General features: G+C 55.0%; 1 protein-coding gene across 1 annotated transcript in view; it reads left to right on the forward strand.

Annotated features, from left to right (window-relative positions):
- Positions 1–21,781, forward strand: part of ACTR3B (actin related protein 3B) — a 46,844-nt gene extending 25,063 nt beyond the window's left edge. The window contains 6 exon segments of the mRNA XM_084897570.1: positions 4,402–4,545; positions 7,499–7,672; positions 9,991–10,083; positions 18,654–18,779; positions 20,188–20,271; positions 21,034–21,781. Coding sequence (XP_084753696.1) covers positions 4,402–4,545; positions 7,499–7,672; positions 9,991–10,083; positions 18,654–18,779; positions 20,188–20,271; positions 21,034–21,129 — 717 coding nt within the window. The 3' untranslated portion in view covers positions 21,130–21,781.
- Positions 21,782–22,301: the final 520 nt, after the last annotated feature.

The following is a 22,301-nucleotide window of genomic DNA, read 5'->3' on the forward strand; positions in this document are numbered from 1 at the left end:
TTTTAATAATTTGGACATATCTTTTATCTCCATCTTTCCCCCCTTTCTTAAAATATTTTACAAATAGCTTAGACTGTGGGAAGCCACATCTTCTTACTTCCAGACGGTAGGCACGTCAGAAAGAAACCCGAGGGGCTCAGCAGCTTGTCCTGGCGCCCCCCCGTGGCTCTGCCTGGTGGCTGTCGCCACACAGCGCAGTCCGTGGTCCCTGCCGGGCCCTCCGTGGCCCGGGGCATGCTGTCCTGGGGACGAGTGCCACGTCCTTTCCTGTGACACTTGGTGGGAGGATCCACTCTGACCATCGGCCCCTGTTGGGGAGCTGGGTGTGCCCCAGCCCGGGGCTTCCCGGGATAGTCTCCCCTCAGGAAGGCTGGGAGGGGCTGGTGCTGGGCCCGCAGACAGTGCCACCATAGTCCAGGAAGGCCCCAGGGCGCGGGTCTGACTACCCAAGGCTGGTCTCAGACACAGTGTTAGGGGAACTGCAGAGTCACTCCTGCCCCACACCCGGGGCTGTTCACTGGGTGCTTAGTGATGCCCTCGGTGCTGGTGCTGGGCCTGCCGGGCCGCACTGACTGTTGTAACCCCAGCGGGGCATTTGCCCCACACTGGACAGAGGTCCGGGCTTGAAGCCTGTTAACAGGTTTTTAAATAAAAGTAGACTTACAGAGGATCCAAGATGGCTGCTCGGGTATACACCTAGCCGCAGCAGCTCACAACAATTTCAATGGAATACAACTAAAATGTAGAGTGGACATTGCCCAGAGCTACAGGTAGTCGACTGACTGAAAACTCTACAATAGGAAGGAGGGAGAAAACCAGAAGGAAAATCAGAGGAGCTGAAAAAAAGCCTAAGGTAGGGAGACAGGCGGCGCGCTCGCACGCACGCGCGCGCGCGCGGAGAGGTCGCAGCCAGAGAGGAGGAGAGGGCTGGGTGCTGCCTGGCGTTCCCTAGCAGGAAGGAAATAGAACCCCCAGCCTGGGCTGAACCCCCGAACCGGCAGCACTGAGCCCCAAGTTATGGGCCAGACCCTGGGGACCCAGGCTCCGGCAGGGGGAGACAATCCCGGGGGACGGCGAAATGCGGGGGCCCCCGGAGTCGCGCGCACATGGCGCGCAGAGGACTGAATGTTGACTCTGATGCTGGATTACCCTAGCCGGAAGAAACAAAGCCTCAGGCGGTGGCGCTGAGCCTCAGTCCAGACCGCCCCGAACTCCAGGTCTGGGCCAGTCCCTGGGGACCCAGGCTCGGGCAGGGGGAGACGGAACTGTGAGGTGGAGTACTGGGAGCGCGGCGAAAGGCCGAGCCCCCGGAGTCGCGCACACTGTGCGCAGAGGACAGTCTGTTGACTCTGATCCTGGACTCCCCTAGTGGGAGGGAGAAAGAAAGCTCCAGACTGGAGGAACGCGACGAGGAACAGGAGCCCCTGCCGGACACCGGCCAGCCGGGCGCCAGCAAGGAGCCGGGCGACGGGGCCCCCAGGGCGGGGGGGGGGTGCCCCTGAGCCTTTGACTGCTGAGCGTGGGCAACGGAGCCAAGGACGGGGGCTGCTTCCTGGGCGGCGCCGACCCCGGCAACAGGCTGGAGCAGCGCAGGAGCCCGCGGAGAACAAAGGGGTGCCACAGGCCAACCTGCTGAGCTCCCAGGACAAGGAGGAAGAAACCAAAGAAGTTCTCAATGTGAAGAAATCAAGTGAGAGCAAATGATAGTAAAATTACTTAAGAAAGAATACAAAGAAGATCTTGAAAAATCAAAGACTAAGTCAGAACTCAACGCACCAGCCAACATTGCAACATAAATGCGTTTTTGTTTTTTTTTTAAAAAGAAAAAAAAAAAAGAGAAAAAAGGGACAGAATGTTGGAACAGCGGCGACCAGGCCTAGAGTGGCCAGGCACAAGGCAGTGGCAGCTGGGCCCGGAGCAGCAGTGGCCAGGCCCCAGAGCAGCAGCAGCCAGAACAAGAGCATCAACGGCCAGCACTGGAGCAGCCAGACCTGGGGCAGTGGCAGCCAGGCCTGAGGCAGAGGCGGCCAAGCCCAGGGTGGCCAGTCCAGGAACACCCAGACATGGAGTGGCTGGGCCCGGAGAAGCCGGGCCCAGAGCAGCCGGGTTGGGAGCAGCCAGGCCCAGAACAGCACTAGCCAAGCACGGAGCATCCAGGCTGGGAGCGGCCAGGCTCGGAGCAGCCGGGTCAGGTGCGGCCAGGCCCAGAGCAGCGGCTGCCAGGCTGGGAGCGGCCAGGCCCGGAGCAGCCGGGTCTGGTGTGGCCAGGCCTGGAGCAGTGGCTGCCAGGCTGGGAGCGGCCAGGCCCGGAGCAGCAGCTGCCAGGCTGGGAGCGGCCAGGCCCGGAGCAACCGGGTCTGGTGCGGCCAGGCCAGGAGCAGCGGCTGCCAGGCTGGGAGCGGCCAGGCCCGGAGCAGCAGCTGCCAGGCTGGGAGCGGCCAGGCCCGGAGCAGCCGGGTCTGGTGCGGCCAGGCCAGGAGCAGTGGCTGCCAGGCTGGGAGCGGCCAGGCCCGGAGCAGCGGCTGCCAGGCTGGGAGCGGCCAGGCCCGGAGCAGTGGCTGCCAGGCTGGGAGTGGCCAGGCCTGGAGAAGCGGCTGCCAGGCTGGGAGCGGCCAGGCCCGGAGCAGCCGGGTCTGGTGCGGCCAGGCCCGGAGCAGCGGCTGCCAGGCTGGGAGCGGCCAGGCCCGGAGCAGCCGGGTCTGGTGCGGCCAGGCCCGGAGCAGCGGCTGCCAGGCTGGGAGCGGCCAGGCCCGGAGCAGCCGGGTCTGGTGCGGCCAGGCCAGGAGCAGCGGCTGCCAGGCTGGGAGCGGCCAGGCCCGGAGCAGCCGGGTCTGGTGTGGCCAGGCCTGGAGCAGCGGCTGCCAGGCTGGGAGCGGCCAGGCCCGGAGCAGCAGCTGCCAGGCTGGGAGCGGCCAGGCCCGGAGCAGCCGGGTCTGGTGCGGCCAGGCCAGGAGCAGCGGCTGCCAGGCTGGGAGTGGCCAGGCCTGGAGAAGCGGCTGCCAGGCTGGGAGCGGCCAGGCCCGGAGCAGCCGGGTCTGGTGCGGACAGGCCCGGAGCAGCGGCTGCCAGGCTGGGAGCGGCCAGGCCCGGAGCAGCCGGGTCTGGTGCGGCCAGGCCAGGAGCAGCGGCTGCCAGGCTGGGAGTGGCCAGGCCCGGAGCAACCGGGTCTGGTGCGGCCAGGCCCGGAGCAGCGGCTGCCAGGCTGGGAGCGGCCAGGCCCGGAGCAGCAGCTGCCAGGCTGGGAGCGGCCAGGCCCGGAGCAGCCGGGTCTGGTGCGGCCAGGCCCGGAGCAGCAGCTGCCAGGCTGGGAGCGGCCAGGCCCGGAGCAGCCGGGTTGGGTGCGGCCAGGCCCGGAGCAGCGGCTGCCAGGCTGGGAGCGGCCAGGCCCGGAGCAGCGGCTGACAGGCTGGGAGCGGCCAGGCCCGGAGCGGCCGGGACCGGAGCAACCGGGCCCAGAGCAGCCGGGTCGGGTGCAGCCAGGCCTGTAGCAGCAACAGCCAAGTCCAGAGCAACTAGGTTGGGAGCGGCAGTGACCAGACCCGGAGCAGCTGGTTGTGGAACGAACCAGAGCAACAGAGGCCAGGCCCGGAGCAGCCAGGCCCGAAACAGCTCGCTCCTCGCCTGTACCTGCCCACGGCTGCCTCTCAGACATAGCTGGAAACTTTTGCGGGAACTTGAGGGTCTGCTGAATCAAGTGATGAAGGCTTAGATCTGGATGTGTTGAGTTAGTATAGCGCTGGGGTGTTGATCTGTGAGTGCCTTGGGTGGGGCCTGGATGAGGCTGGTTGACCTATTTGAAAATGTCTTTTGTGTGAAGTGTATCATTGGGCATGTGGAGGTATTATTGATATGAGAAAATGCTAAGTAACAGATTTGCTATCTGAAAAGGGATTTACTATCGGGGAAAGGGAGGGAGGAAGAGACTGAACATAAACTGTGCACCTATGGATGAGGACAATGGGGGATGGGGAGGGGGCAGAGGGTGGGGTGGGAACCTGGTGGAGGGGGGAAGAAATGAGGAACCTTTGTAATAATATGAACAATAAAGATTGATTAAAAAAAAAAAAAAAAAAAAAAGTAGACTTACAGTTGGCTTAGCAGTTTGCAGGTAAAACTCCTTCTGTTAAGAAGTAGTTGGGTTGGATTTTTGGTTCTGACATGCAGCACCCGGTTTTGGAATGTGGTTTTCCGAGCATGTTCCTGAGGAAGGCACCGTTAGGCTGCTTATGGGGGGGGTGGTGGGGACGGGGGCAGGTCATGGTGACAGGATTGGGAATGCAGTCCTCGCCCGCGGAGCCACGTGGGGATCTGTAAGTGTGTGTCAGGGCCGCGAGGGCAGGGGCCTTGGGAGCCGGTGGCCGCGGGCTTGCTCACAGTCTTCTGCCTCCCTCTCTTCCCCAGGCGGAAGGTTACGTAATCGGAAGCTGCATCAAACACATCCCGATTGCAGGTAGAGATATTACGTATTTCATTCAACAGCTGCTAAGGGAGCGGGAGGTGGGAATCCCTCCTGAGCAGTCACTGGAGACCGCAAAAGCCATTAAGGTAAAAACAGACGGGGAATGGGCTGGTTTGGGGTGAAAGAGAAATGGGCTGCACCCATCCCTGCTGCCGCCACCCTGCTCCCACCCGCCTTCCTCTCCCGCTCCCGCTCCCGAATGTGGTCCTGATCCATTTGCCGCTGGAGTTCAGTAAGGGCTGACAAACGGACAGCTCAGGCCCTCCTCGGAACAGCCGTGGAAGCCCCAGCGTAGATGAGAACCTCTTGATGGCCAGACAGAGCCTGCGTTGCGGGTGCAGCCTCACCGCTGGAGCCTGGTTAGACAGCCTCCAGGCACCGAGTCTTCCGCTCCCTCCGCGGCTGGCACTGGCAGCAGCAGCAGTGACGCCAGGGTCCTGGGTATCGGCCAATGTCAAACGCGTTCCCATCCCTGTTGTGTGGTTTGTTCAGAACAATCCATTCCCGGCTCTAGAATCATGAAGCACAGTCCACTTATATTTACTGGACCCTAGTTACCATGCTAAAAAGGTACAGGAAGTTTTAAAAGGAAATCAGTTCGGTAAGGAGGAGCATGGCTTGTCAGGACAGGTTTAAATGCTCATGGACCACTTTAGTCTGTTACCATGTCCATTTCAGCTGACACACCCTTTTAAGGGAACTTTTCAAGTTGCAAAAGCAGGACAGACGATTACATTTCTAGTAAAAATACAAGAGATTCTCAAGAATGCAAGGATAACTACTGTGTAGATGAAGAGAGAGGATTTTGTGTTTTTGAAGAAGAATTTCGCGTGGGTGTGCCGTGAGCTTGAGCGTCTCCTGTCACTTTGAGCTGCAGTGGGAGTGAGGGCGCTCCCCACTGTGTTCCTCGGCTTAGCCCCCGGGAACCTGCCGGCTGAAGCACAGGCAGCATCGGAGACGGCCCACATTTGCACGGCATTCTGGGTAGCAACAGAATGTTGCTGGCTGTTGAGGCTGCAGAGGTCAGGAGGAAAGAGACTCCTTAGTTTCAGGGCGGGGCGCACTGGTGTAGGTCAGGGCTCCGGCAAGCCAGGTGGCCAGCTGCCCCGCTGCCTGGGCCACGGTTTCCCGGGATGGGCTCGCTGAACTGGACAGCACAGCCGGGCAGACGGAGGCTTAGCCCTTTCCAGCTGGGGCGGTGAGCCAAGTATCATAGACTTTCTTTTTAGACTAAAATGCTTCCCAAGAACTCCCCTCGTCCTTTCCTTGCCTTTTTTTTTTAGTGAAAAAAAAAGAGATTTGACCCAAGCTCTCTTGCCACCCCATATCTGTGACAAATGTCAACCAGAATGGAGCCCCTTGTTTCTGACACGCAGGGTCGAGCTGGGGAGCGTGAGTGTTCCCTTTCTCAGTCAAGAGTCCTGAGTGTCACGCGCATGAGGTTGCTTTCCGGTCCTCACAGTGGCATTGCTTTACTCACTGGCCCTCTGGGTCCTCTCCTGACGCTGAATTCTGCGCTGGCTGTTGAGGCTGCAGAGGTCAGGAGGAAAGAGACTCCTCAGGTAAAGCTCTCGATGAGCTGCCCTGGCCTCCGGGTGGCTGTGGCCCTGCTGTTGGTTCCCGCCTCACTTCTCTGGGTGAAGGAAGGGGCCCTGGAGTGCGTGGGGCAGAAGTGCCTGCCCTGTGTTACTGCGTGGCCGTGGCCGGGGGCATGAGCAGGCCGGAGGCTGTGTGGATCGTGGCACAGGGTTCTCATAGTGTGAGTCCAGAACGCCAGTGCAGCGCTGCACACTCCACCCACCTTCCCATGAAGGCTCCGTGCTGTCCCTGGGCCAGGCCAGGTGCTGAGGACATGGACCAGGCCTCCGAGGACAGCTCCATGCTCTGTCTCCACCTGGCAGGCTGAACTGTGCCGAATGGCTCACTCTTGTCAGGAACACAGTTTGTACAAACAAACTCTGCCCCCAGTCTTACAATTATGTTGAGGTTGAAATGGAAATATGGTTTGGAGAGTCCAGCAAACTTCAAACTTCACAGCAGAAACACCTCAGAGGTCCTTCCAAAAGGTGTAAGAGGGCCAGGTGCTGCCTTCCCGCAGGGAGTGGGATGGACCAGCGGGTGCAGACCACAGGAAGACACTGAAGCCATTCTGGGTGCCTACATATTCCGGAGCGGGCATGGCGTGTCTCCATGGTGATCTATGGCTGCTCTGCCAGTCTCGCTCCTTGTGTACAAGGTGCCCCCCTCTGCTGTCTGCCCACAGGAAGCTGACTTTCAGAAGCTGGTACTCATGTGCCACCTGCAGCTGACAGAGGTTAGCTCTGAGGACAGGTGCCCTCCCAAAGAGCCCAGTGGAACATCGCCAGGTTCAGAGGAGACATTGCACGTCTAGGCTGGTGGTTCAAGGTGAAAGCCAGGGGCACGTTCTTGCAGCAGCAGCGGCAGCATAGGCCAGTCCTGCCTGAGTGTGCCTCTTCCTTCTCCGTGGCCCTCCCACCTATAACCTGCCGTGTCCCTGCTTGTTAGGGACTCTCAGCTGGAGCACTTGCCCCCGGCCAGGATCTGTGTGTCTGTTCCCTCCTGCAGCCCGCGCCTCAGCCGTGAGGACTCCGTCTTCACCGGGCGGCTGATGGCCGTGCTGTGCTGTGGCTGCACAGCAGGTAACAGCTGGTGGCCGCGGCGCCGTCAGGCTGTCTGCCATGTTCAGTGGGCGGGGCTGCAGTGCAGGCCAGCTGGTCCAGGGTCATTGTGGTGGGTACCCGGGGCAGGTGCCATGTGGGCGCCTTAGAGGAACAAAGAAAGAGGTGATGGAGACAACATACTTAGTAGACACCTGAAACAAGCAGCGTCACAGGTCCAGCATCAAAGCGTAGCCACGTCTTGTGTGAAGGATGACGTGTGAGGCTTAGCACGTCCACATTGGCGAGGTGTGTGGCAGGACTCCCTTCAGGGGTGCTCAATGCGTGGGTGGCTGGGTGTTTGCCGGAGGCTCTGGGTTGGTTGTTAATGCCTGTGACGTCGTTGTGTGTGTGCACGCAGGAGAAGTACTGTTACACCTGTCCTGATATCGTCAGGGAATTTGCCAAGTATGACCTGGATCCCGGGAGGTGGATGAAGCAGTACACAGGCATCAGCGCCATCAGCCAGAGGAAGTTCCTGGTGGACGTGGGCTACGAGCGGTTCCTGGGCCCCGAGATCTTCTTCCGCCCCGAGGTGAGGGGCTGGCCTCCGGTGGTGAAGCACACCGTGTGTGGAGGAACGCTGCCACCTCGTGTGTAAAGCTGGTGCTGTCACTGAGCCGGCTGACTGACGGCCCCCGGGCCTCTGTCTGCGTGACCGACTGCGCCCCTTGCTCTGCACAGGCTTGATTATCTGCAATAGGAGCTATTGATTACGCCACGAGTGGCTAGGAGAAAGTTTGAAGAGCAGTAGGGGTAATGGAATTGAAATGAATCGCACACTGATAGGAAAATGAGTTGCCTCTGTATCAGAGTGGATGATGTACCGTTCCCTTTCCATCCGAATTCCCTTTCTAACCAGGACACCTGCCTGCCATGTCCCCTCTGACGCTTAGTCAAGGCTTGTCTGAGGGCTGTCTGTCAGAATCACAGCTGTCGTCATTATAGCTGGGAGTCACAAATTACGACTTTTGTGGAAGCAGTAATTAAGGGGCAGCATTTTCTTTATTTTTTCTTTATTTTTTTTACAAGTTTGTTTTGTTTTCTCTCTTTTTTTTCTTTTTAAAAAAATATATTTTATTGATTTTTTACAGAGAAGAAGGGAGAGAGATAGAGAGCTAGAAACGTCAATGAGAGAGAAACATCGACCAGCTGCCCCTTGCACACCCCCTACCGGGGATGTGCCCGCAACCAAGGTACATACCCCCGACCGGAATCAAACCTGGGACCTTTCAGTCCGCAGACTGACGCTCTACCACTGAGCCAAACCGGTTTCGGCAAGGGGCAGCATTTTAAAGTTTAAATAAAATGCACTTAAAATATTTTGGTATATTTTCCGGCCTGTTTCAGTTTGTGTTTAATAGGTAGATTGCAAACTGCTACTTGTTTTTCAGATGTGCATAAAACTATTTTGTACTGGGACACGGCACAAAACGTGTCCAGTATTGTAATCTAATAATACCACACTGCTCCCCTCCTGCCCTCGATATCAGTGATTGGAATAGACATGAAGCCGCCATGTCCAGGGAACAGCGGGGGAGCGGCTGATGTGACCTCCTCCTCCCAGCACTATGCACATTGAGGCTTTCCTTTGACTTTTAAAACATGTTTCAAACGGAATGTCCGTGCTCTTTCCTCAGATTAAATCCCCTAAGGTAAATAAGATAAAAAAATTTTGGTTAATACTCAGCCACGGATATTTTCCCATTTATGTTTTAGAGCAGGGGTCCTCAAACTTTTTAAAGTGGGGGCCAGATCACGGTCCCTCAGAGAGCTGGAGGGCCGGACTATATGAACTACTAATTCCTACTGTAACACCTCGGCTGCGCTCACTGCCCAAAAAACCTGGCGGGCAGGATCAGACTCCTCTGCGGGCCGCATGTGGCCCGCGGGCCGTAGTTTGAAGACCCCTGTTTTAGAGAGTGGAAAGGAGGGGGTGAGACACAGAGAGAGAAACATTGATGTGAGAGAGACACATTGACCGGTTGCCTCTTGCATGGACCCAGGGCGGAGGATTGGGCCTGCAAACGAGATATGTGCCCTTGACTGGAATTTAACCTGGACCTTTCAGTCTGCAGGCTATCACACACCGGCCAGGGCATTGTCACATTAAAAAAAAAAATCCTCACCCAAGGATTTGTTTTTCATTGACTCTAGAGAGAGAGAGGAAAGGAAAGGAGAGGGAGGGAGGAAGGGAAGGAAGGGGGAGAGAGAGGGGAAGAAAGGGGGGGAGAGAGAGAGAGAGATCAATGTGAGAGAGAAACATTGATTGGTTGTTTCCTGTACGTGTCCTGACTGGGGATCAAACCTACAACTTGGCTTGTGCCCTGACCGGGAATTGAACTGATGACCCTTTGGTGCATGGGAGGACATGCCAACCAACTGGCCAGGGCAGTCGTTACATTTTAAAGCCACCATACAATGACCTTTCATTGACTATGTTTTTTTATTTTTTGTATCTTGGTTAATTTTTTCATAAGTTAGTATTCATAAGTGATGTACTCATTACATATTCATAGTGTTTCATTATTTCACATACATCATGGACATGCTTTTTACAGTGTCTTATCACACGTTTCACTGTATTTGTGATGCAGGGCTGGTCTGCTTTTGTTACCGTTACATCTTTTCCTTCATTAAACCCCACGTTTCATCTCTTGAGAGGACGTATGTCATCATCAGTCCGTGCGCACAGTCACATGAGATTCACTTGACGTGTTGTTCATTCCCATGTGAAGTGCTTAAAGGTATAGTAAATTCTGTATTTGTTCAAGTTACTTTTTAAAAAGTGTTCTTGTTTTGTCCTATTGAGAGCAATGTGTAATGTTTCTTCTGCATTTATATAAAACGTAGTTTGCCAACCCGGATTTTACGGAGTCCATCTTGGATGTTGTTGACGAGGTGATACAGAACTGTCCCATCGATGTGCGGCGTCCGCTCTACAAGGTAGGAGCTGCTGGGGGAGGGCTCCGAGCTCGCTCCGCAGCGCAGGCCCGCGTCCTCAGAGCAGTCATTAACGCCGTCGCAGGCTTTCCTGTTCCACCTGCTGCCTCACAGGGCTTGGTAAAGGCCAGTGTAATGGCAGATTTTTTTCTTGGAGTGGGGAGGGCTTAGATGTTTGGAAGAATGACCCAGTAAACCGGAAGTATTACTTTAACTGTTCTAGTGTCTTTTATTCTCATCTGGCAAGCTATGCTATTTTAAATTGGACCCTTTTAACTATATGTATTGATTGAAAGAGAAAAGCGATACTTCCTCTCTGATTTCCATGAATTCTACTGGTTTTGTTTGATGCGTGTTCAGGTTCAGTGCCAATGTGGTGTTGCCAGAAGAAGACAGAGCCTGAAATGAAACAACCAACTAGAAAATGCTTGTGTAATATTTTTTTCCAAATTCTTTGGAGGGACTTTTGAACTTGAGAAAATGCTAATCCATGTAGTTACAGGATAAAAGGAAATATTGCTGACCGCCAAATATCGAGAGCAGAAAGGGATGGTCAATTAGCCTTTGTTAACCTTTTTTTTAAAAAAAAAAATATTTTATTGATATTTTACAGAGAAGAGGAAGGGAGAGAGATAGCCAGAAACGCCAATGAGAGAGAAACATCGACCAGCTGCCTCCTGCACACCCCCCACTGGGGATGTGCCCGCAATCCAGGTACATGCCCTTGACCGGAATTGAACCTGGGACCTTTCAGTCTGCAGACAGACGCTCTACCACTGAGCCAAACCGGTCTCGGCAGCCTTGGTTAACCTTCGATTGATCTCTGCATGAGGGGGTCATGCTCTCCCACCTCAGGACTGTGTCCTCCCTTTCTCAGATCGAGGCAGCCACACTTTACAGAAAGAGGGCCCAATACATCTTTTCATCTGTAGTGGGTGGGGAACCTTTTTCTGCCCAGGGCCATTTGGATATTTATAACATCATTCAAGAGTCATATAAAATTATCAACTTAAAACTCAGCCTATTATATTTGGTCAAACATTTAATTAACTCACCCCTAATGCTTGGCAGGACCAGACCAACCGATTTTGCTGGCCTTCTGTGGCCTGTGGGCTGGACTTTCCCCACCCCTGATCTATAAGATGGAATACAGCCTTTAAAAAGAAATAGGCAAATCAGTGTAAATAGGTAAATCAGTGTAAATGCAAATGAAAAGATGTGAGAATATACTGATAGCTAGAAAAGCAGGTTGTAAAATTTGCACATAGTATTTCACTTTATATAGAAATATAGTTTGCATATCTATGGAGGGAAAGGTTCTGAATGATATATGCTAAACTTTTTTTGATTATATCAGTTCTTTGATTTTTTTTTAGTCCTTTTCCTTTTCATCCATCCCTGCAGTCCCCTCCCATCCGGCAACTGTTAAAGTATTCCTTTATCTATGAGTTTGTTTCTTTTCTGCTTATTTGTTTATTTTATTTTTTTTAGATTCCACATATAAGTGAAATCATATGGCCTTTGTCTTCCTCTGTCTGACTATGTCACTTAGCATAATACCCTCTAGGTCCATCACCGCCATCGCAGATGGTAACATTTTGTTCTTTTTTATGGCCGAGTCCCATTTCATTATATATATGCACTACTTCTTTATTCTTTCATTTATTGATGGACACTTAGGTTTCTCCCATCTCTTTGTGGTTATTGTAAATAATGCTACATTGAACATATGAACACGTTTTTGGATTTAGTGTTTTGGGTTTCTTTGGATAAATTCCCAGAAGTAGAATCACTGGTTCCGCCTTTGTCTCTTGTTATATAGCCTTTGTTTTAGTCTATTTTGTCTGGTGTAAGTATTGCTACCCAGCTTTTGTTTGTTTCCATTTTCTTGAAATAATTTTTCCATCCCTTTACTGTTAGTTGTGTGTGTCTTTCAATCTGAAATGGATCTCTTATAGACATCATGTGTATGGGTTTTGTTTTCTTATCCAGTCAGCCTCCACATATCGTTTGATTGGAGCACTTAATCCATTTGCTTTTAAAGTAATTGTTGATAGACATGAATTTGTTGTCATTTTATTATTCATATGTTTGTTTGTTTTTTCTTATTCTTAAAGAAGACCTGTTAACATTTCTTGTAATTCTGGTTCTGTGTTGAGAAACTCTTTTAGTTTTTTTTTTTGTCTGGGAAGCTCTTTATCTGTCCTTCAATTTTCAATGATAGCTTTGCTGGGTAGAGTGGTTTTGGTATTCATCACTTTGAATATTTCTTGCCAATTCTTTCTGGGCTGCAAAGTTTCTGTTGGGAAATCAGCTACAGTCATATGGGCACTCCCTTGTATGTAACTAACTGCTTTTCTCTTGCTGCTTTTAAGTTTATTTCTTTGTCTTTAACCTTTGTTAGGATGTCTTGGTGTGGGCCTCCATGCGTTCATCTTGTTGTTTGGGACTCTGTGCTTCCTGGACTTGTAAGTCTTTCTTTTACCAGGTTGGGGAGTTTTTCTCACTTTTTTTCACAAAGGGTTTTAGTTACTTGCTCTTCTTCTTGCACCCCTTTGATGGGAATGTTGGTTGCTTGAAGTTATCCCAGAAGCTTTTTGTACTATCCTAATTTTTTTTTTTTTTTTTTTTTCTGTTCTGATTGATTGTTTCCTGCTTCCTTATCTTCCAAACCGCTGATTTGATCCTCTGGTTCATCTGTTCCACCATTGATCCCCAGTCTCGATGTGGCTTCTTCTTTATATTCTTAGTTATAGGACTTCTGTTCAGCTAGTTTTCAGGCGGTTCTCAATGATGGTTGTTCTGAAGTTTAGTTGCAATTTTGAGGTGGTTGTGGGAGGATGTGAGTACCACCTTTACCTATGCCACCATCTTGACCAGATTCTTCATATGCCAGCCTCTTAACTAAAATGTCTTTGGGGGTGGTAGATGGATAACTTTCACTTTTTGCCTTTTAAAATAGTTTGAAGTTTTATAGTTAAAAAGTGTTATTTTTATTACTGGAAATTTTTTTCTATATAGATAACTTTATGGGTGAAAATAATTATAATTCTCTTTTTATTTATTACATATCCTTGAATGTCCTCCAATAAAATCCACAAGAAGGGCAAACTGAAGACAGACTGGATATTGAGATTCAGTGAGACAGTCCACCTTGTTCTCCCCGCTTCTTAAATCTCAGCTTTAGCTGCGTCTTCTCGTCCGTGAGAGCGAGGAGCAGGTGCGATCCGGGCTCTTCCCTCTGTCCTGCTGGACATGGACTTCTGTCAGTGGCTGCTAGCTGCTCCTGATGGGGTGAGGGTTTTCTCCTGGGCCAGGCAGGTGGATGGGCTTCCTCCTCCCAGTGGGTGTGAGCTTGTCATGGGAAGAACCTCCGCCTGAACTTGAATGACGTGCACAGTGTACGGGTCGGTGGGTTTTTAGAGTTTGGAACCCTCTTCTGGTGGGAGACACCCTCCTGCAAAGACGCTGCCCTCTGCTCTGTCCTAGGCCTGCCCTTCCTCTCCTGTCACTCTGGTACTGTCATTCCTTTCCTGCTGCTGATGTTGTTCTTCCTGCCAGGCCCACTCTCGTCTGTGGCACAGGTACCTGCCTGGGCTAACAAACGCTCAGTGGTCTGGCTGGTATGGCTCAGTGGTTGAGCATCGACCTATGAACCAGGAAGTCATGGCTTGATTCTCGATCAAGGCACATGCCCAGGTTGCTGGCTCTACCCCCAGTGGAGTGTGTATGTGTGTGTGTGTGTGTGTGTGTGTGTGTGTGTGTTTGTGTGTTTGTGCAGGAGGCAGCAAATCAAGGATTCTTCCTCATCATTGATGTTTCTGTCTGTCTTTCTCTCCCTTACTCTCTGAAATCAATAAAGAAGCATAAAAACAAAACAAAGACAAAGCACTCAGTGAACCGGGGAGGAAGTAGGAAGCATGGTCCAGAGCCAAAGGAAGTTACGAGAGTCAAGGGGGCTGAGCCCTGCTGAGCTTTGACCAGACAGGTGAGGGACCCTCCAGGAGAGCAGGCGCTGGGTCCGGCCCGTCACCCGCGCTGCCCGGTGGTCCCCACAGCCTCTTGTGGCAGCTGTGATGTCTGAATTGGCTGTAGTGGGACCCCAGAAACCCAGCAGGAGGGAGTTCTAAACCCGCGCCTTGGTGCCTGAGGGCCTGCTGTTTGGGAGACCTCGCGGTGGGGGAGTCAGAGGAGGCTCATTGGGCCCCGTGGTGGCAGCTGGTCCTCGATGTGAGTTAGCACCTTGCTCAGGCTGATGGTGGAGGGGTGAGAATGAAAGGTGGCTTTGAAACTTCAGAATCTTGAGAAAAGCAGAAGTTCGTTTTTTAGAAGAAAGTAGTCATACCCTAATTTTTATTTCAGTCTGGCCTGTGGATAAGAAGGCTGTACAGCCTCTTTGTAGGGAGGTTGGGGCCTGAGGGGCTCACGTGTGAGAGGCCTGTGATGTCCCCAAAGGCCAAGCCTTTGCCAGGAGCAGGTGCTGCTTGAGCCCTGGCTGCCGTGGCATCACCCTCAGGAGTGTCAGAGTGGACACATGCCTGGTCCTGCCCCAGGGAAGCTGTTGTGGTCGGGCTGGGCCTGGGCTGGGTGTTAGGAGCGTCTGGGTGACTGTGATGTGCAGCTAAACCTGCAGCGCTGTAGCAGCTGGCTTCGTCTCCATGCTCAGTCGCTTTTGTGCTGTACTTGTGGGCAGGGCCGGTTTTGAGTTGCTTTGTTATGAAACTGCATATCTTCATTCCTGAGTTCTGGTCCTCAGATATCCGAGCTCTGGACAGACCACAACACGATCATAGTCAAAGCAGGGGACTTAAGTGTGTAGGAGAGAGGGTTCTTGTCCTCTAGACCTTAAAAAAAAGCTAAAAATAATCTACACTAATAACAGAAATATGCAAATTGACTGTACCTTCATGACACCCACCAGCCAATCAGGAGTGAGTATGCAAGTTAACCCCACAAAGATGGCAGGTTAATTTGCATACACAGGCGCCGAGTCGTTGCCATGGCGACAATGCAGGCATTCTGCACCTACCCAGCTGCTCTGGGCCTCTGGGCAGCATGGGAAGGTGGAAAGGCGGCTCTGGGCCTAAGCAAAGGCAGAAAGGCAGCTTCTGGCTGGAGCAAAGGTGGTCTCGGAAGCCAGGGGAAGGAAGGGCCATTCTTGCATGAATCTTCGTGCATCAGGCCTCCAGTACTGAAATAATTCTAATGGAAACACCGCAGGCCACATGTCACTCAAACGAGCCAGGCAAAGTGTGGTAATCGAGAGAAGGGGCAGACTGAGCTGAGTCTTGAGGGCTTGGCCTGCAGAGCGGGGAGGGCTTGGGCCAGGGGGCGGGGCCTTAACCCAGACAGAGCAGGTGAGCAGGCGGAGGTTTCAGAAGTCTGTTCTGCTGGAGCCAGGCATGGAAGGTATGGAAACCACAGCCAAGAGCTGTTTAAAATTCTTTTTCGTTATGTTTGTCAAGCACATGTAAATACATTTTTTAAAGCTTTCTGTGGGTTATTTTATTTTTTAAAATTTTATTTTATTGTTTATGTAATTATACTTTGAAATAGCTTAAGGGATGACTTTTCTATAACAAAATTGCTTGAATTGGATATATAATTATGCTCAGGCCTTTTAAGCCATAGAATCAGGTGGCAAAGTAAAGGAGTTATATATATTACTTTTTATTCTTCATGTTGAATGAGTTCAAATATCTTTAATATTTCAGAGAGAAAAATACATATTTTAAGATATCATTGGGGGTTTTCAACTCTTTTCAAAATAGGCCTTTTGTTTGGTGAAGGCCTGACTGGAGACTGACGGGGGAACAGTAGAGATGCTGCGCTGGGGGGGTGGAGGACAGAAGGGCGGGTGTGTGCACCAGCTGCCGCCTCCTGTGCCCAGCATTCCTCGGTGCTTCCTGCGGAGCCCCACGCCCAGCAGGACTGTGTTCCCGGGAGGAAGATGGTGACGTGCCGCGTGGAGAAGGTCGTTGAGGGAGTGGTGGCGTTGCATTGACCACGCTGAACAAATGTTCCGAGCACCTGCCAGGCCGCCTCCGGGGGCAGGGACAGCACCCACATGGAGTGCGCGTGGGGCAGGCGCCGGGGACTGCAGGCGGCGCCTCCTCGGCCTGGCAGGCGTCGACCTGTGCCGGCCGTGATGCAGCGTTTGTGCGTTCACGGCGTCGTTAAGATCACACGTGCATTGAGCCCTCAGAACGGGGCCAGGGTGACTCGGGACAGCTTGTGAAATTGTGTTTAAATTTATTTTTTAAATTTTATTTTAAAAAACGTAAAAATATTTCTTTGTATTTAAAAATCTTTTAGATTGATTTTTAGAGATAGAGAAACAGAAACATCAATTTGTTGTTTTGCTTATTTATGCATTCATTGGTTCTTCTTTTTTTTTGTTAACTCTCATCTGAGGATATTTTTTCCATTGATTTTTAGAGGGAGTAGACTCGTAGGGGTGTCGAACTCAATCAGAGAAGGGGCCAAAATCTAAAATCCAGCCTAAATCGCGGGCCGAATGGTTTACTGAACAGTCATAAACTGACAATGTCATAAACTGACAGCGGAGTGCAGTGATGACAGCGCGGTGCGGGCCACATTGCAAGGCCTGGCGGGCTGGATTTGGCTCGCGGGCCTTGTGTTTGACACATGTGGAGAGGATAGAGAGAGAGAGAAAGAGAGAGAAACATGAATGGGAGAGAGGCACATTGATTGGTTGCCTCCTGCACACGCTGCGACTAGGCCCAGGATTGAACCTGTAACCCAGGTACTTGCGCTTCACTGGGACTCAAACCCGAGACCCTTCGGCATGCAGGCTGACCCTCTAATCACTGAGCCACATGGCCAGGGTACTGGTTGATCGAACTTGCAAACGTGGCACCTGGAGGTGATGCTCCAACCAACTGAGCTGCCTGGCCAGGGCTGTTTGCATCTAAGCCCAAGTGGCCATGTGTGGCCACTGGCTCCGGGGACAGCTCAGACCCACTGAGCCCTGGTGGCCGCGGCGCTTCCTGGCCAAAGGGAATGCCCTGTGTCCACCCTTGGGTGGCGGAGAGGAGCATGTGGGTCTGGAGGAGTATGGCCTCTGCAGGCCTTTACTGTGGGCATGGCGGGTGGGGCCTGGGCTGTGTGCACAGGGGTGCTGGCAGCTGCGTGTACTAAGTGGGTGCACCGGGGGGCCTTGCGTGGAGGTGGGTTTTACCACACGGAGGGCATTGGGTTTTGCAGGGAGGTGACCTGTCCCACCTACGGCTGGGAAAGGAGTGGGTGGGAGCCTGAGGGGCAGGAGCACATGCGGTGGGCGGCCTGGGACGATGCCCACGGGGGAGGCGCGGACTCGCAGGAAGACGCTGAGAGGCCGGGCAGTGTGTGATGGGTTGATGGGAAATCCAGGGTTCTCACATGCTCACCTCGAGGGCGTCACTAACGAGGCCGTGGGGAGAAGGAGCCGTGGAGGAGCGGGTGCTCGGTCTGGTCATGGGAGGGGTAGGAGGAAGGTCCAGTCCTCCTCGTGCCGCAGGAGGGGGCTGCGGAGCCGTCACAGGGACAGGACAGGAAGGCCCGGCTGTACGGAGGCAGAGGAGAAGCTGTCAGTGGGCCCTCCAGAGACACAGCGGCGGAGGTGGTTGCACCGTCTCCATCTCCTCCCTCCGCGGCCCCCATGTCTGTGTCAGGGTTAGCACGCCCTGGCCTGCGTCCCCTGGTCAGTCCTGAACCAGGGCAGGCGGCTGCGGGACTGGGCGGAGCGGACTGCAGGCGGAGGCCCGTCCCTTCGCTCCGGGATGAGGCCCTCGGACGCGTGGAGGGACACTCCCGTCCACCACATCGACAGGAGCCCCAGCCTGGCGCCGTGTGGTTAGATTGGGTGCCATAGGCAGGCCAGCCGGCGTGTAAAGTGAACCATCACAGGAGAAGAGAGAGAGAGAGCTCCAGAAGCCAGTGGAAGGTTGTTGGCAGCCCCACCTGGTGATGCTGAGAGGTCACCAGGGGAGGAGAGACCTGGCCGTGGCTGCTGGGGGAGGCGGTGAGCGGCCTGTGAGGGAGGTGGCAGAGCCAGGTCCAGCGGCGGGAGAGGAGCCGTGCAGACAGTCTGGCCCGGCAGCCCAGCCTCCCCATCTCTAGGGCTCGGCACCACGTCCCAGAAGCAGCACTCTGGTCTTCGGGTTCAGTTGGAGAGCGGGAAAGCCATGTCCCTAAAGAGAGCCTTTCACAGCACCACACAGGGCCACTGTCTGGCGCGTCAGCAAGCCGTCTTCCGGGCAGAGTTTGGTCCGCTGGCCGGGGTGGGCGTGGTGCCTGCGGTGAGTGCGAGTACCTGTCACCCTCACTCTCCTTCGTGGGTTACTGCTGAGCTCTTCCCAGACATTGCGTTCCATTGATAAGTATTTCAGAAAGTGTCTCTAACAGATAGGGACGCTGTAAGAAAAACACAAGCACAGTCCCACGGTCACTCCTGAAAGTATTGGTGATAATCGCACAGAATTACCCAGTGCCCAGCAGTGCCTTGTCATCGTTTGCTCCCCGGCAGTCTGTGGGCGGCGGCTCACCCAGGAAACCTCTGCTTTGCCTTCTAGAACGTCGTGCTTTCGGGAGGCTCCACAATGTTCAGAGACTTCGGGCTGCGGCTGCAGCGAGACTTGAAAAGGGTGGTGGATGCCAGGCTGCGACTCAGCCGAGAGCTCAGCGCTGGCCGAGTAAAGGTGGGGCCGCCCTGGGCCGGGTCGGGGAGGAAGGGTGTGGGGGGGGGGGGAAGGGTGTGGGGGGGGGGGGGAAGGGTGTGTGTGTGGGGGGAAGGGTGTGGGGGGGCGGGGGGAAGGGTGTGGGGGGGGCGGAGGGAAGGGTGTGTGGGGGGGAAGGGTGTCAGGGGGGGCGGGGGGAAGGGTGTGGGGGGGCAGAGGGAAGGGTGTGTGGGGGGGGAAGGGTGTGTGGGGGGCAGGGGGAAGGGTGTGTGGGGGCGGGGGGAAGGGTGTGGGGGGGCGGGGGGAAGGGTGTCGGGGGGGCGGAGGGAAGGGTGTGTGTGTGGGGGGGGCAGAAGGAAAGGTGTCCAGGGGGCGGGGGGAAGGGTGTCCGGGGGGCGGGGGGAAGGGTGTCCGGGGCCCTGAGCCACGCCTGGGGTACGGGCAGAGGTGGATGCTGAGCTCCCTCCCCGTGTGGCACACGGACAGGCCGCGGGGCCGTGTCCGGGAGCCGGGCCTGCACCGAGGCCCGGGGCCCTGAGCGGCCCTCCGCAGGGAGCCGGGCCGCGCTCCAGGCCTCCGCCCACAGCACAGCCGCAGCGGCCACGCGGGCGAGGGCGAATGGAAGCAAACGGTGTCACCTGCGGAGCAGTGTTGGCAGATGTCATTCTCAGAGCATTTTGGGGACTCGGTGTTACCTGGAATTATTCCTACAAAATAAAACAGCCAATTTGTTCAGTAAATAAACTGAACTGTGTTTGTTGCTTGGATTTTTTGCCTTTTTTAAAATCCTCACCGGAGGATATCTTTCTCTTGCTTTTTAGAGGGGGAGACATATCAATGTGAGAGAGACATACTGATTGGTTGCCTCGCACACCTATCTGACCTGCAACACAGTACTTACGTGCCCTTGACCAGAATTTGAACTCAAGACCTTTTGGTTGGTGGCCTGATGCTCCAGCTGCTGAACCGTACCGGCCAGGGCTGATGCCTTATTTTTATTTATTTATTTTTATTTTTATTTTTAAAAAATACATTTTATTGATATTTTACAGAGAGAAAGAGAGAGGGATAGAGAGTTAGAAACATCCATGAGAGAGAATCATCCATCAGCAGCCTCTTGCACACCCCCTACTGGGGATGTGAATGCAACCAAGGTACATGGCCTTGACCGGAATTGAACCTGGGACCTTTCAGTCCACAGGCTGACACTTTATCCACTGAGCCAAACGGGTTTGGCAATGCCTTATTTTTAAATGCCCTTAGGGTTCTGAGAGACTTGCCTGCTGCTTCCCCGTACCGCCTGGGCTGGCTGCTGTGCTGGGCAGAGTGTGGGGGGCAGTGGCCTGGGAGGCAGAAGGGGGGAGGGGTGTGCAGCAGGAGGCAGCTGTGTCTCAGAAAGGCTAGAGGGTGACCTGTGCCCTCCCTGCAGCCCAAGCCGGTGGAGGTGCGGGTGATCACGCACCACATGCAGCGCTTCGCCGTGTGGTTCGGCGGCTCCGTGCTCGCCTCCACCGTAAGTCCCTCCCGGCCCGTCGGCTCTGCCGCTCCGCGTCCTGAGGGTCAGACGTGTGCCTGCTGGACAGTCGCCACCTAATCCTGCAGACAGACATGCTTCTCCGTCCTCTGGGGTTCGGGGTGACGGCCGTGTGGTCAGTGAACCCACATGTGACCTCAGTGCTCTGCGTTAATCCTCGATGCCGTGATGTTCCGAGGCTTCGTGCCTTTCCTCCTCGGCACGGAACAGTCACAAACCGCTAAACCAGCACACAGCTTCCAGACGGAGGCCGAGGGGCTTTAACCAGGGACCCGTGTGGCTGCTCAGGCTGGAGAGGTGGAGAGGGGCAGGCCTGTCTGGGCGGGGTGGGGAGGGAGGGAGGGCAGGAGGGAGGGTGGGGAGGAGAGGTGGAGGGCAGGCTTGTCTGGGCGGGGGTGGGGAGGAAAGGAGGGCAGGAGGGAGGGAGGTGAGGGAGGTGGAGGGAAGGCCTGTCTGGGCGGGGGTGGGGAGGGAAGGGAGGGCAGGAGGGAGGGTGGGGAGGAGAGGTGGAGGGCAGGCTTGTCTGGGCGGGGGTGGGGAGGAAAGGAGGGCAGGAGGGAGGGAGGTGAGGGAGGTGGAGGGAAGGCCTGTCTGGGCGGGGGTGGGGGGGAAAGGAGGGCAGGAGGGAGGGAGGTGAGGGAGGTGGAGGGAAGGCCTGTTGGGGGGGAGGGAGGGTGGTGAGGGAGGGGAGCTTGCGAGCTGCGCCTGTCCTTCTGGACACGCACGTCTCGGGCTGTGCAGCCCGGGTTCCTGCAGGCCTGCCACACCGAGAGGGACTACGAGGAGCGCGGCCCCAGCATCTGCCGCCACAGCCCCGTCTTCGGAGTCCTGTCCTAGGGCCCCTGGCCCGGGGCCGTGGTCGCCTTGTGAGCCAGCTGTCCTTCAGACCCTGCGGGGGGCCAGCAGTGATGCCGGTGTTGGGGGTACGAGGCGGCAGCGCAGGTGGAGCCCCCGTGCCGCGTGCCCTCCCGCCTCCCCAGGCCCGCTCCAGCTGGCTTCTGGGATGCCGGGAGCAGCCTAACGGGCACTGGACGCGCATTAGAAAACAGCCAGAATGTGGGCAGGCAGCCCCTCCCCCGGGCATCAACCCTGCCCCCAGCCTGTCCTGTCCAACTAAAGAGCACTGTGCAAATCAACCTTCACTCTGACAAAGAGGGCGGACCCATTGCGGCCGGGGCGGGGTGCTTGGAGATGTCACCCCGCAACACGAGCCCTGCGCCCCAGCTGTGCGGAAGGAGGGGGGCCTCTGGCCAGAGACGGGGTGAGGGGCACTGGCAGTGTTGGGGGCCGGGTTGAGGGACCCCCATCCCGTGCACGAATTTTGTGCAACAGGCTTCTAGTTTTTGTAAATAAAATGTTATAAACTTGAAATACAAATTGAAGTTTGTATTTTCTATCATTTTGCACTCATTTATTTGGTACACGTGGCCGGTCCCTGTGTGGGCGGGCGCCGGGACCCGGGCCTGGGCGGGTGCTGGTGCCTGGAGTGTGGCCATCCGTGTCCCCGAGGCACATCCTGCGCGGGCGGGAGCACACCAGAGGGCAGTAGCCGCGTGTGTGCTAGGAGCTGGCCTCGCTGACGAGAGCCCCGGAGTGCAGAGCGCTGTGAGAGTGTACCGCTCACGTCCTCGCGTGGACCCTGGCTGATGGGGTGGGTGGCAGTGGCCACGGGCCTCGAGGCTTCGCCTCCCTCCCAGCTCCGCAGCTCCTCGTGGCCCTGGCTCAGAGGCCGGGCCTCAGCAGCGGCTGCGTTAGAACCCGGTGCGCGCATTCTCAGGCCACAGGACTGCTAGGCCTCCCTGTCCCCTTGGGGGCTAGGTTTCTCAGGTTGTCCTCACGTTTGTCCAGCTCACAGATCCCGAGCAGGGCACTTGTTCTAGACATGACGCCCTGGCTGGTCCCCGGCACCAGACGAGTCAGATAAGGCGGGAGCGGATTGGGGGGGGGGAGAGGGAGAGAGAGAGAGAGAGAGAGAGAGAGAGAGAGAGAGAGAGAGAGAGAGAAAGATA

Source organism: Pipistrellus hanaki (assembly GCF_964339955.1).
Source record: "Pipistrellus hanaki genome assembly, chromosome: 10".
NCBI classification, from domain to species: Eukaryota; Metazoa; Chordata; class Mammalia; order Chiroptera; family Vespertilionidae; genus Pipistrellus; species Pipistrellus hanaki.